Below are 14396 nucleotides of genomic sequence, written 5' to 3' on the forward strand. Positions count from 1 at the left end.
GTACAAAAAAAAAGGAGGAAGTAATCGTAACAACAGCTCAACCTCTTGGTTCCGTTAAGAATCAACACACACCAAACAAAGGGAAACGCACGAGACACCCAATGTGACTGTTTTAATATTTTATTAATATGTAGAAAATGTAATAAAAAAGGAACTATATAGTACATGTTCAAACTAGAGCTAAATTTGACAGTAATATCCAAGGTTATCCAACGACAAATCCACTTATATGAGCTTTTCAAACTGTCAGAATCACATTTTTGTCAACATTTACATTTCCATGGCATGATTTCAATTTACTGACAGTAGTTGTATAACAAATGCCACCAAGCATCGCGGTAATATCAGTTAATCAACTTGTAAAAGTCAACCCCACGAGAAAAACGAGAAAGAAATCATTTTGACTCCACAAAGGACCTGGTGTCATTATCAACCTTTTTTTGTTTTGTTTTTTGTTTCCTACGATGTCGCCATCAGTCACCGAGTGACTGCAACATAAACAGCAGTGAAATAAATGAGGGGGACATGTTTGTTTTCCAGTGACTGAGACTTGAGTTTTATACCCACATAACAAAGCTGAAGGGACACAGCTTCATATAATCCAAAACATACAAAGATAAAACAAATGAGATTAAAAAGTACTTTCGCTTGCATGACGCTAGAAGGAACACAGCCACGTTATTCATAACACAAACAATATAATTCAGGCTCCGTCTCATCTTTTGTTTGTGATTGTTGCATTTATTTCAATTTAAAGTATTTCCTTTATTTACTGAGAGCGCTCAATGGAAAGTAATATTGCTTTTAACACGTATGGGTGTGATGTCTGTCAACAATTAACAATTTTAATAAATGAAACACACGCATGGATAAATAAATAGTGGATTCACCTTGAACGGATGTTATGATTTGTTACAGCAGGACGACTTTCCTTCTTCTTCCTCATGATTGACAGAAACAGCGTAAACTCTCATATGCGTGTTATTATTATTTTTTTTTTAAATAAAGGGCACCTTATTTTTAGCCATGAGACATATCCCCGACAATCCTAATAACATTATGTTCCTTTTCTGTAGAGCTTCATGACCTTTGTTCCTTCAACAAAAATCCACCGAGGCAAACTTCATCCGAGTCGTTAATGAAATAAGTAAGTACACAGAGAATTCCCTACTCTACCATAAATCACTGTGGGAGATGGATCGCATGAGAGGCTCTGAAACAGTCACGTTGACACTGAACCATCAAATCATATTTTAGTTTTTTTTTTTTTTTCTTTTTCTGGCTTTGAGGACCGAATCAACTTCATAGGAACCTGATAATCCATGTCGTCTTCTGTCTCACAAAACCCTTTCAAGGGCAACTTGAACCCAGTTCAGAATCAAAGAACATTGTCAAATTAAAACACATTTTGCACCCGGTTCAAGTTTGTTGTTCAGTCAACATGCAGTAGGCCTCGTCCCCCAGTGAACACAAAACTGGCTAAATATACAGAGGTTAAACGGACATGTTTTAGTGAGCTTTATGAGCAGTGTTTGATGTATAAAGGAGGGAAACACAGTATCCTCTACTCTATCTACATGGGTATATTAGTAGTCGTTTAAAAGAGTGGAAAGATGCTACCGTTTAAAACAAGTTCTAAAAAGAACATTGAATGAATAACATCCACAGTCACATGATACACGCCAGATTTGCTGGTTCGCTTCAATGAAAGGACTGAACTAAAGAAACCGACTGAAATCTATAATAATGGAACTGAAATAGACAAGAATCAAATTCCCAGCTGATCAAAAAGGGAAAAAAACCCGAAATCAGCATTTGGAATATTGAACACATACTGTACCTGGCAAACTGTTGCTTGTAGCGATGGTGAAACTGATATCGAAGTGTCATTGGACAATAGTCTATAGAGGAGAATTACTGTAGCCAGTTGTTTGCCGTTTGTGTTCAAACTCAACAGTTGAATTGTTTGAGGAAAAACCAGAACAAACAACACTTTGTGCAACAGTGTGAGGAGTGGATGAAATAAAATTGTTGGTGGGCACGCTGCAGATTATGGCCGCCCTATTAAAAAGAATACACTCGCTGCCATGTTTGCTGATTATGCCGTTTCATTGGGGAGCTTAGACAGCAAAGGATGGCACAAAGGAAAGAGGCTTGGCTGCGCTCCACCTGCTGTTCTGCTTTCTTTGTTAAGTTCATTGCAGTTAGCAGGGGGAGAGGCTCAAATCTGCACAATGCCCACCCTGACTTTCTTTTTTTGCGTAGAACTTAGTGTTCACATTGCCTATAGTAAAGCCCGGGGACACGATTAACATAAAAGTCTCTCAAGAGTGAGAATCTATTAAGAGAAGAGGGGAAAAAAAAAAAAAAAAAGAAAAGCTGCTGCAGTGACTTTGGTGACAGAATTGACTGGCATCTTTCCAAACAGCAGGCTCACTCTTAATTATGCAGCTCTTTGGTTAGACGTGACATCTATCAGCACCATCTCTGCAAGCAATCACAGCATCGACAACAGGGGTGAAATAGATGTTAAGTGTGTGTCATTTGTTTGAAAGTCGTATGAAATGCCCCCGAACAACTTCGCAAACGAACCAAACTGAATGACCAACAGCGTTCACTGTGCTCCTACTCGTAGTGCAAATCCTGTCTCGTTTTTTCTTCGTAAACCAAAACACTGATGTTCATTCTGCTTTAAAAAAAATGATCATCATTATCAGTAAAAACAGGCGTGGAAAGAAATAAAATAGACAGTAGTGAAGCTGTTGCTGGTGCAGTGCTTTGAGTGATGAGTCAGTTTTGCTTTTTGATGGTTATTTTCTCTTTATAGCCAGTATTCCTCATCGTGTTGTATGATTAAACTTAATACGCACTAAAAAAAAAAAAAGAAAAAAAAAAGGAAAACCCAAGGCATCAAATCATATTGATTAGATGGGACTTCTGTCACAATATCAGTTATAAAAATATATATATCTTACAGTTAAGGGTTTTTTAATGGCATATACAGTATCATTTTCATTAAAAGTGTTGTTATTTCATACAGATTAAAAATAACACCAGCTCTAGCACGCTTGAGCACATTCCTCAACGCCTTTCCTTTCCTTGCACCCCTGGGAAAGGCAAATCACAGACCAAATCACGGGGGGTTGTGGGTTACAGCAAATAAGACCATTGTCATTCAAAGTATTCAATAAATTACATACAGCGTCTTCTATCATTCGGGTAGAAGTCCAGCAGGGAGAGACAGCTAAAGCTGGACGGGAGTGAAGATAAACAGATTCCGGACATTGTTTCCCCTTTTGCTGTAACTGTCATTTTTATCACACCCATGCTTATCACAGCTTCTGATTGTTGGTGGTGTTTTAATAATGTGTGGTATTATTTTACAAATGAATATTAATAAAATATTAGTATTTTTCGCTTTTTCTTTTTGTCATCACAACCATTTTCTTCTTTGCAGGCTTAATACAGAGCCTCAGAACTGTTAACATGCTGTGCTGTCAGTGAGCCACACTGAACACTCGTTTCTAAACATTGTCCGAACTCCATTTATCCAGACAGTGGGGGGAGGGGGGGGGGGGGAGGGGAGAGGGGTGGAGGCGGTTTGTTTATACGGGAGCGGACCGCCTCCTCTTGCTGCTGATGCTACGGTAGTTGAACGGCCTCATCTTCATCTCTACAAAGGGGATGGAGAACTCGTGGCCCTTCCAGTGGTACCAGTTGATACCCTGCCAGAGAGTGAGAGAACAGTTTGAGAAGCTGCTCAAATCAAAGGCAAGGCAAAGTGTTTGAAAGTGGCTGGAAATATAAAATAACAGTCTGAAGATGGCAGTGTTTTATTTTCATTCCAGTGTGTTTTGCTGTCTCGCTCGGAGGAAGCGGGCAAAGCAGTACGGCAGACATGCAGATTAAAGAGGAAGCACAATAATGAGCTTGGTGCAATTACAGTCTCACTCCGGTCCTGTGATATATGTCACCATTAAAACCCTCCGGTTATGAAGCTCCACACCAAGTCGCAATGTGTTTTCTCCCATCTATCTCTGCTCCCACTTGGTCTTATTTCATGTCATCAAAAGACCAAGAGAAAGGCACGGAGCACAGTGAGAGCAGCAGCGATGCCTTTTGTAGCTCGACCTACCTAATCACACCTTCACACAACACCTCGCTTTCTGTCTCTTTTTTCTCCCTTCTCTGTCAAGCTGAGAGAGAGAGAGAGAGAGAGCGCTACATCACACAATGCGGACAAACTCTCAACTCTCACTCCCTCCTCACCTGTACGGACTGAACAAAAACATGTTCATTTCACTCAAAGCTTCTTCTTTTTTTTTTTTTTGACTTGAATATAATCTTGTGGACGTGAGAGTGTTGGATATAAAGATGAAAAAGAAACACATCACAGATTCTGTGAGGATGCAACACATTTTTGCTGTAATGAAAATTGGCACGTGACACAGTTTTGCCCTTTCAGTACGCATTAGCTCCACCATCAAACCAATCAGTGTAATTAGGTATGGAAATGGATGTCTGTCGCTGGGTAATATAATTCTGAAATCATTTAATCACGGTGCTGTAATTGTGCCAGTGGGATTTTCACTAAAATGTCAAAGTTAGGTGTCAAAATGCCAAGCGGCCATGACAGCACTGAACGAAAGAGTCAAGTTCATGTTAAAACTGTAACTGTAACTGTTAAAAAAAACACATTCAAAGCAAAATGAAGTGTGTATTGGCAGATATTGAGTATGTTTGTACAATGTAAAATATGTTGGGTTTTTGCAACCTCGGGTTAAGCTGGAATCTCTGTATTTAAAGCAAGGGTCTCGCTTTACAGAGGCTGCCATCTTGTGCCACCAGCTTTCTACGGCAGCCCGAAATGGACAAACCAGCCAGAGGTTTGATGGTTGTGATGGGGAAGTAATTGACATGAGTGCAAACTACACCCACATAAACGCCTGATGCATAAACCAAGGAGGAGGAAACAAAGGCTTCAAAGGCTAATTACCATCAAAACCTGTACAGTTCGGCTTTATATATTTTCCCTGTTTGTCTTGATGCCTGATGACCTCACACATGATCTGACTTACTGAGTACAGCACACATTTACTCAAGGAAAACAGCGTCATTTAAGCAAATAAAAAAATAATAAAGTGTAGCATTAATAGAGCTGTCAATCTGCCAGTTGATAGTAAAGCTGTAGCAATTAACCAGACCTGGTTAATCCTTTACCACAGAGCGTATCAAAGACGACACGTTGCATTACTGTAATTACGCCACGGTTTGTGCTATCGGAAAAAGGAAAATTATAAATAACTCCCAGATATCGAAAGTTATTCTAGAAAAATGGGCAAAAGACATTTTTCTGGCCCTTTTATGGTTAAAATAAGCAAAAAAAATAGTCCAGACGGACATTTTGATGCTTAGGTATTAAAGGATTAATACTGTTCTTTAGTGCTGCATGTCCTTAAACGAATATTTCAATGATCACGAATCATTTCACACACAAAGTCTGGATCTGTTGGAGCTGCTGGACCCACAATATCTCACCACAAGAGGAAGGTGAGGGGTTTTATAATGCATGCATACATGCACCCGTCCAACGTAATATCATTTTACAGCAGATTCACTGTCTACAGTCGATGCAATTACGAGATGACTGACCTGACTATGTCTGGATTCACCGTATTTTCCATTAAGGTTGGCTCGGTGGCAGTTCTTGTACCACCAAGCTCCTTTGTAAGACAAGGCACAGTTAGTGACGGCGATGTCGTTGTCTCTGTCTTTTGTAGAGAAGGGACGACCCTGGTGGTAGCTCAGAGAGTCACCTGCAATCAGAGGGAGAGAGAGAGAGGGAGAGAGAGAGAGAGAGAGAGGGAGGGAGAGAGAGGGAGAGAGAGAGAGAGAGAGAGAGAGAGAGGCGCAGAGCTGTAAATATCAATGTACGATGGGCAACACTGGCGTCTGGCTAATGGTGTGATCAGGGAACATAAATGATCAGGCAGGCAAGTTGGAAGGAAGGCAGACTGGCATGAGAGGTACAAGGTGCTTCTGCAGGCGCTCTGAATGTATTTAAGTGGAGAGAATTATAATTACAAACACGAGGAGACGACAGGTAATTCTGCCATATGGTCGTGTTGACAGACAGATGAGAGATACATGGAGAGCGAGGATGAGAGGAAATGCTGCAGTGGGTTTCAGACGGGGAGGAGGGGAAAAGATGGAGGGAAGAGAGGACATGAGAAAAAAGTGGCAGATGGCAGAAGGGAGATGGGTGAGGGTTCCCCCCCACACCCCCCCAACATTAAAGGTTAGGAAAAGCATAGATGGACGGATGGCCTCAATGACTACTTCTACAAAGTGAGTGGGTTGGTTGTGAGGGTTTCATCCACATAGCCTCATGAAATGCAAAATAATGAGGCAAGATACTAACACATTAAAAATATTATTAATATGAAAGGTAATTAAAACCACATGACAGAAGGTACGAGGAAGGAAAGGGGTTAAAAAAAAAAGATGGAGGCAGTAATGCAACATTACAGATGGCAACTGCCATAAAACATCAACACCAACCACAAGGGATGAACAATTAATCTTAATTTGAAACAACGCAATTGGCAAATCATTTCAAGGTGGTCAAACAGAGTGACAAAAGTACAACAGCTGGATAAAAAAAAAAACTTTCGATGTTCATACGAGTCAACCTGACAATGTTTTTAAAACATTCTACTGTCTGAGAAGCTTTTCTTTATCTGTACTATTTATACCATTGAATCCACAAATTACATATTTGCCTAAAAAATAAACAAATAGTTATAATAATTAATTTTATATATATATATATATATATATATGTTTCTTTTACTAGCATGGCTGTTATGCTTCTGCCTTCTCCGTGTCAGTCGTGATGTAAAACACATCACTCTGTGTCAGCACAGACACTCAAACAACGGTATTCATTGAGAAACACAGAGAGAGTCATGTGGAGCTGAAGTCAGACAATAGTTTGAATATAACTGACATATTGAAACATGACACAGTACATCTTTAACAATAATCTTAGATATCCAGATAGTTTTGTTTCAGCTTTAACAACCACACACCTGCAGTGCCGTTGTACTCTCCTATCCTGAGCTTGTACAGATTTCTGGCATCTCCAATGGAGAACTTGTCATAACTGGCATATACCGACTCTTGTCCGTCCTTCATGTCAATCCTCAGCTCGTAGCGTCCCTGAGCAGCGATCCTCTGGATGTTGTCTAGACCTGCAGAGAAACACAGCACACCACCTCACCCTGAGTTATACTGTAGATGCTGCACTGTATGTCAGACTCTAGAGTGTTTATTTTCCACTTACACCACCTCTCATTTATTTAATGACCAGGGAAAGATGGGATACAAATTTGTTATGTGCGATCCCCCGTGGAGTTATGTAAGCCGCACTATGGGGTAATGTGATGATGAATCGGGGCTATTAACTGTTTCATTATCCTCCCCGAACTGCCCCAAAAGTGAATGTAGGCCATTTCAAATGTAGGCCACATGTCTTTGTCTCCAGATAATACGTTCACGCGAGTGGGATGGATGGACAGACGGACAGCAGCAAAACAAAACACTTTGCCTAAGGATGTCATCGCTGCAGAGGCATAAAAATGCAGTCAACACGTTTTCCGCACCCCAAGGATAAGTGACAAACACTGATTGTAAAAATGAGTTTGCGTTCAATAAAACTCCCCCTGAGCACCTTTAAGATAATGCAGCCTCAACACACACGATGCAATTGTTGCTGCCCAGGGTCTCTCAATCAAAGTAATAACAAAATGCCTAGTTTGACGACGTCTGGAGGCAGCACGGGATCATAGTAATGGCTGCGTTTGGTTCCCCTGTGCATTTGCGCTTTACTGGGACAGCTATCGGTTAGTAGAGACAGATAAGGTGGATGTTCAAAATGAAAGTGTCCCTTTACTTGAATAAAAATGCAGAATGTTGGGAACGTTTTTAGCTAATGTAACTGCATTGCCATTTTAGGTATTTTAATACAAAAAATATAACTTTTATATATTTCAATAAAACTTTAAGAGGAACATAACATATTTTACATTTCTTCATTTTTGTGATTTAGTCAAATCAGTGTTACTTGGGGTAATAAGTAATAAATCATAAACACTACATCAGACGTGTTGGTCAGCTGGGTGTGTGGATGTGTCCAGAGAAGAGAAGTGGACACTGTCACCACCAGCAGCCCTGGAAATGCCACATGTAGCAGCTTTCAGAGATAGCTCTGTTTGTGGCTTTGCTCTCTATCTCTGAAGTGGCAGATATGAGGTTTGTTTGAACCCAGACAGGCAATAAGGCCCCAGACAGACCTGAGAGATTAGAACCACGTTCGCTATCAGATTATAACAAGCCCCTATTTGGACAAAGTCTCTTTCCCTGCTTAACCTCCAACAGGAACGTCAATTTTTTTCATCTTCTTCCTCCAGAAACTGAGGGGGAAGAAAAATCCTCAAAACTTCACCGATAAGGGAAAAGGAAATAGAAATCTGGGAGAGTGGAGAAAACTGAGTCTGTGGTAATATGTCAATGGGTAGGAGATAAAATCTATTTTACAACCAAAAGCCACTTACAGTGGCAGGAGGAAAGCAATCGCTGTAATAAAATTGTTTGTAACAGCTCAAATTTATACTCTATAATAGCACTGGATTATCAGCAATTACTGTAGCAGCCATGTTTTTACCCAACAGTTTTATAGGATTGGCCTGCTCTATTCCAAACAACAACAATTAAAACATGCAGTTTGACACACTATTGCAGTGTGGTGTGACTGGTATTTATCTTGTCACATTTTATTACTAGGTTTTCTCTCTCAAAAAGGTGGAGGGGAGTGGATTTGGAGAGTAAAGGGAATAGGATAATGATTGCATATCACACACAGCCACCCTGGTTTCTCTGTTATTACATCATCAAGCTGACACTGTGTTCAGCATGAAACTGGCCGAGGTCAGTGAGGATGGAGAATAGATTGCCTGCGAGCGGCAATAAAAACGATCGCTCTCAAGCTGTAGCAGTTAATAATGAAAGCTTAATTTCCATATTCTTTACTGCTGGCCAGTGAAGTGCCTCTCCTTTTTTTTAGTTTGAGTGGATATAATATCGATGTTTATGGGTCCATACTGTCCACTGTATTGCTGTTCTGCGCACGGAGGCAGTGATTAGCTAAATGCTGGTTATGACGGTTCTCCGGGGCGGCGACTGTGACCCAATCTGCAGAGGGGGAGTGAAGGTCAAATGGTTTGAAACTGTAATGACAATTAGTGTGACATTACCTTTTAGTTGGACGCCACATTAAACAATGTGCACAATTAAAATACACAGCCATCATTTCCCCTGCCTTTATAAGACTTTTTTTCTTTTTAGTTTTTGTGTAATCCACTTACCGTTGTATTGTTTTGTTGCACATTATCTATACATGGTTTATTTCTGCTTTGGGTAGAGGCAGAGGAGAACCTAGCAATCATACTTTGGGCCAAAACAAGCATACTGAGACCCTTTAGAGGTGGTGATTTAGATGTGATGAACTTATGGTGGGAAAATGATGTGACCTCAATGTGACCAAACTTATGAAGCATGCTCTGTAAGTTTGGACAAAACAGGTCCCCACAGCCGGGTACACTTTGTATGCTGGGATGTGGAAGAGTAAAAACAGCAGTTGCTAATTTTGGATCACCCTGTACAGAGGGACTAATGATAGCTTTTAACCAGTAAAATCAGGCAGCTCTAATGCTCACAAATGACACAAAAAACTGACTGACTTAGAGAGTTTCATAATGCAACTGTGTTCGCTGCTGGTATGTTATTTTTAAATCCAGCATCATAGGGAGAAGCTCTTAATGCTTTACACCCTGAGGTCAGATTAAGCTGCTTTAATGCACTGAGAGGGTAGAGTACAAAAGAGGGAAACAGAGACCTCCTCGGGGTCAAAGTAAAAACCCTTGAGATGGTGGTGCCCTGGACTGTTGTACTGTAAAGTCAGATTATTGCTGATTCATCTTAAGTAGAGACAGGTCAGATGTCGCGCTGTACTCACTGACCTAGATGCGCGTGGGCATTTTATGAGTACATTGCACAGCCATTAAAACTACCAGATAGGAGGTAAATCTGTGCTAGGATAATTTCTACATGCTGCGGAGTCGAGAAATATCTTCATTCTTTTTTTCAAAAGAATACTACCCTTATTCTACTCATACAAAGCTAAATCGGTGAAGTATTCCTTTAAGGTGTCTTTTTACATGAGCACACAACACCAATGTGCTCCATGCATGTTTGATCCCCACTTTTGCTACTGAAATACAAAAAGAGGCAAATCATTGATCACACCAGCAGACAGAAAACATACTTTATGTGTATTTTTTGTTAAGTGCTGCCTTTGAATGCTCTTCCTGTGGTTGTGTACAAAGTAACAAGTAAGTGGGGCAGCATAGAATCTTACAAGGTATGGCTTTAAAAACCAAGTGACACAGCTTAAACACAAAATGACCAGGCATTAAGTTGTCAGCCTCTATACATGATGGGTTGAGTCTAAAACTCTTGGCGCATTTACCTAATTCAGTGTGCTTTAGCCACTAATGGACTAGAACGTGCAACAGCTATCTTGTCTTACAATCCAATATGTGTCAGCTGCAAAGCACCAGCCTTCCCTCGGTTATAATGTGGTTATAATGTGAAGCCATAACATTTCCTCCCAGTGTTATTTAATTTCTCTAATCAAAAAGTTTAGAAAACATTCTTCTCAAAGTCCTGATTCACTTGATGAAATATTCATGTAATATTTTCCTTTAATCATCTGCACCAAAAACAATAACGCAAAAACTGGTCTAGGAAGAACCATGACTCATTTGCACATTTTCTAATGAATATAATTATTGTTTTATAATGAGATTTAGAGAGGTGGGAGGAAAAAAAAACAACATTTAGTGTTCCATCAAAAACAGCGAGGCTGTTCTGTTTTGTCTTTGGATCAGGCTGACACTTGAAACAATTAGCAATTCATTTCAGGGAAAGATGAGCTTTCGGAAATTCCATTAATGAATGGTATAGACTTTGTGAAGTCATGTGCTGAAAGATGAGATGAGAAAAAGCATAAAAGGTCTGGTGGCTTCATTCTCCATCATCACACAAAGTGGAAACTCTTCCAAGAAAGCATTTACTGCCTGCTAAAGATATTGGGAATATTGTAGCCCTCGATAAAAGAAAAGATGTATCAATTGGAACCAGATGAAAGCTACGTCTCTCTATTGATTGCACCTATTAACTCCACTACAGTCATTGAGACCGTGTGCAGATAAAGAATGTAATACAGTCTTCAGAAAACTGGAACACAGATTGAACAAAACGAGTGGAAGGTTGCAGCTGAGCATCAGCCTATAGCTTATAGGGGCAGGTTAACAGGAAATTGAAGTGAGGCAGAGGCAAATCTAATCTTATCTTTCCATTATGTTGTACACCAATGAGTCAGCCAGTGTCATTTCAGTATCTTGAAGAAAACCTATGTAAAATGCAGACTCATTTTGACTGGAGGAGGTATATTTCATAATCTTATCTCTGGGAGCAACATCTTTAAAGATATATAAAGTTTTTTTATGGAAATATTGCTTGCTTTTTTTTCCCCTTCCACTGACAATCTTCCAGTACATTAAGTTAGGTAGTGTGGTTCGCTACAGTCAGTTCATAACAATGCATTATACAGGACTTTGCATATATAAACCCCAGAGCAACATGTCCAAAGATAGACATTGGGCAGCGTTGCGTGTATTGCTGATTTAATCACACATAAGACAGAGGTACTAATAAACAGGATATTACCACAGCTGTGACTACTGTTGATGCATGGAGCAGTGATCGTACAATCTGTATTCGTGCTAATCTAAGATGCCAGCTGAACCAATCTACTGGAGCAAAGTTTTTGTAAGACTGATTCAATTTCACACCCACATTTATAAACATAGAGCCCAGGTTGAAAAAGGCTCGGACTAGAAAATACTGTCAGCGAAGGTTTTATCTAGAAAAAAAATGATCTCATTAGGGTCTCACCAAGCCAGAACTCATCCTCCAAGTTTCCAAAGCCAACCCGGTAGTCACTCCACTTCCTGGAAAAGTCTGTCAGGCCATTCTGACGACGCTGGAACACCTGCGAAACCGAAGTGATGGCACCACAAGTTCAGAAAAATAAGCAGTTGTTCAGACTAAAATAGCTGTTACCAAGTCATTTGACAGTGAAATTTCTCTTATACTCTCCTCCTACCTTTTCACCCACATTCACACGTTTGACAACAGTGCTATTAAAAGAGATGGTGTTATTTGCACAGGGACTTACGATCCACCCTCCTTCATCAGTGGTCATATCACAGTACACCTGCACTCCCTGGCTGGGGTCTCTGTTGATGTAAATTGTGTAGACACCACTCAGCGTCTCTCCATTCAGCAGGTGTTGGGCACAATTCTGAGGTGTTGCAAATAGACGACTCCCTGGAGAGGAGCAGAGTAGGAGTCGGTACAAGACCATATTTAGATCTCGAGCATAGAATTTGAAATGAGATGCAAGAATTTATTTGAATAATGTTGCTTATAGTCACAACGTTTTTGCATCCTTTAACTAATTTTAATGCACATAACTAAACTGGCCAACAGCTCATTTTAAATTATTTTAAATACTTCTGTACGGAAGTATCTGTACGGACATTTAGCTCTTTGTTGTTGTAATAGTTGGATGAGTTTACACACAGAAGTGCACGATCCTCCACCTCAACACAGTCTACTGCTATGTCCACAGGTTGATTGAAATAATGGATACTCATATTTATGTTTGAAATGTTCCCCTTAATTTCATATGATTAGCAGCTCTACGGTATCCCCTAACCCTCACTTGACCAACATCCAATTACAGGCTGAGGACAGTGGAGACTACACCAGACTGTTCAGCTCCATGATTGTAAATTACCACTCTGCAGGTGCAGTCTTGTGGGTCATTTCTCTCGGTATTCTGCAGCGAGTAAAGATGGAAATGGTGCCCGACAGTGGGGACCCATTATTATAGTTACTATAATGTGTGATGCATTGCACAAGGGGTAAACTAATTCATGAGGCCAAGAAAATGCTTGATATTCCAATAATTTCCAGGTACTCTTTAATATAATATATATATATATAATCATATTACATATGTGAGTAAAAGTTAGTGCATTGGGCATAGGTAATGAATACCAGTATTAAACAGACCCTAGGGCAACATTTTTAAAGACCATAAAGTCAATAAGCTGTAACATTATTCTTTCTGCTAATAAAGATAATTAAGAAAATAGATTTCTTGCACATTCCATCTCACAAACACTGTTTAAAACATGAGTCTGACTGCTCTTTGCTATATGTTTGTTACAGTGAGGTGCAGTACCTGTAGTGAAGGTGGTGGAGACGACAGCACTGGTGTCAAGTCCTCTTGCTGCCTGGAGCTTGACTGTGTACTCTGTGGTCTCAGCCAGTCCTTCTAGACGGATCCAAGTGTCCTCTGCATCCAGGATCAACTCCTAGCACACACACACACACACAGAAAATGAATTAACATACATAAGAATTTGCCTTCTATAATGTAATAAGAGAATTTGCTCGGTACAAACCAATGGGTAAAAATAAAGTCCCTGTGAGTTGAAAAAGAGACACATTAAATTGCACTTGTAGTGTCAGAAAAAACCTGTGGTGACATTTATACATTGCATTAGCATCTGTTCCCCATTTGCTGACTTTATTACAGTTTTCACATATAAAACATGAGAAGCAAGAAAGGACAAGTGTAAATGGGTGAGGACCAGATAACAGACTGTTAGTGAAATCCAAGCTGAGAAGCTACTAATCATCAAACACTTGATTTTGAGTGAGAAAGTCACAAAGGCACATTGGAGTTAGTTTTTACAAATCCTCTTCTGTTGAGCATATTAGAAAGAGTCAGGACATTTGACCATTTCTGACAGGAGTTTCTTAGGTATCACATAAATCCACCAGCAGGATGCTCAAAACCTTAACTTGTCAGTGTGTGTGTTTTTTGTGCATGTGTGTTACAATTTTGCCTGAATACACATTAAATATGAACAAGTTAAAATGAAATATTCAGCCGGTTTGGAGGGAAAAAAAATCATACATTTCCAGGCAATGTGTCCCTGTGAATTATGCAGGGAAGCAGCTGGTAAACGATGTCTCTCTGTCTCCAAGGAGCTGACATTTTCCCACTGGGTTTTCAGGGTCAAGATAAGATTTTTATTGCAAGCGAAACAGCCTCATCTTATCGAGTCTAATAACAAACCTTCATACACTCACCACAGATAGTGTTTGAGTGGTGTGCAGATGCCTGTTGGCCCTCG

General features: G+C 39.9%; 1 protein-coding gene across 6 annotated transcripts in view; it reads right to left on the minus strand.

The window, feature by feature from the left end:
* Positions 1 to 1241: 1241 nt before the first annotated feature.
* Positions 1242 to 14396, minus strand: part of tnr (tenascin R (restrictin, janusin)) — a 139582-nt gene continuing 126427 nt past the window's right edge. For all 6 annotated transcript variants that reach the window (XM_058640735.1, XM_058640754.1, XM_058640763.1 and 3 more), the window contains 6 exons: positions 13436 to 13568; positions 12362 to 12513; positions 12079 to 12175; positions 7092 to 7253; positions 5653 to 5816; positions 1242 to 3725 (listed from right to left, as the gene is read on the minus strand). In XM_058640735.1, coding sequence (XP_058496718.1) covers positions 3606 to 3725; positions 5653 to 5816; positions 7092 to 7253; positions 12079 to 12175; positions 12362 to 12513; positions 13436 to 13568 — 828 coding nt within the window. In that variant the 3' untranslated portion in view covers positions 1242 to 3605. The remainder of the gene's footprint in view (positions 3726 to 5652; positions 5817 to 7091; positions 7254 to 12078; positions 12176 to 12361; positions 12514 to 13435; positions 13569 to 14396) is intronic.

The sequence above is a fragment of the Solea solea genome, chromosome 1, assembly GCF_958295425.1.
Source record: "Solea solea chromosome 1, fSolSol10.1, whole genome shotgun sequence".
Lineage (NCBI taxonomy): Eukaryota > Metazoa > Chordata > Actinopteri > Pleuronectiformes > Soleidae > Solea > Solea solea.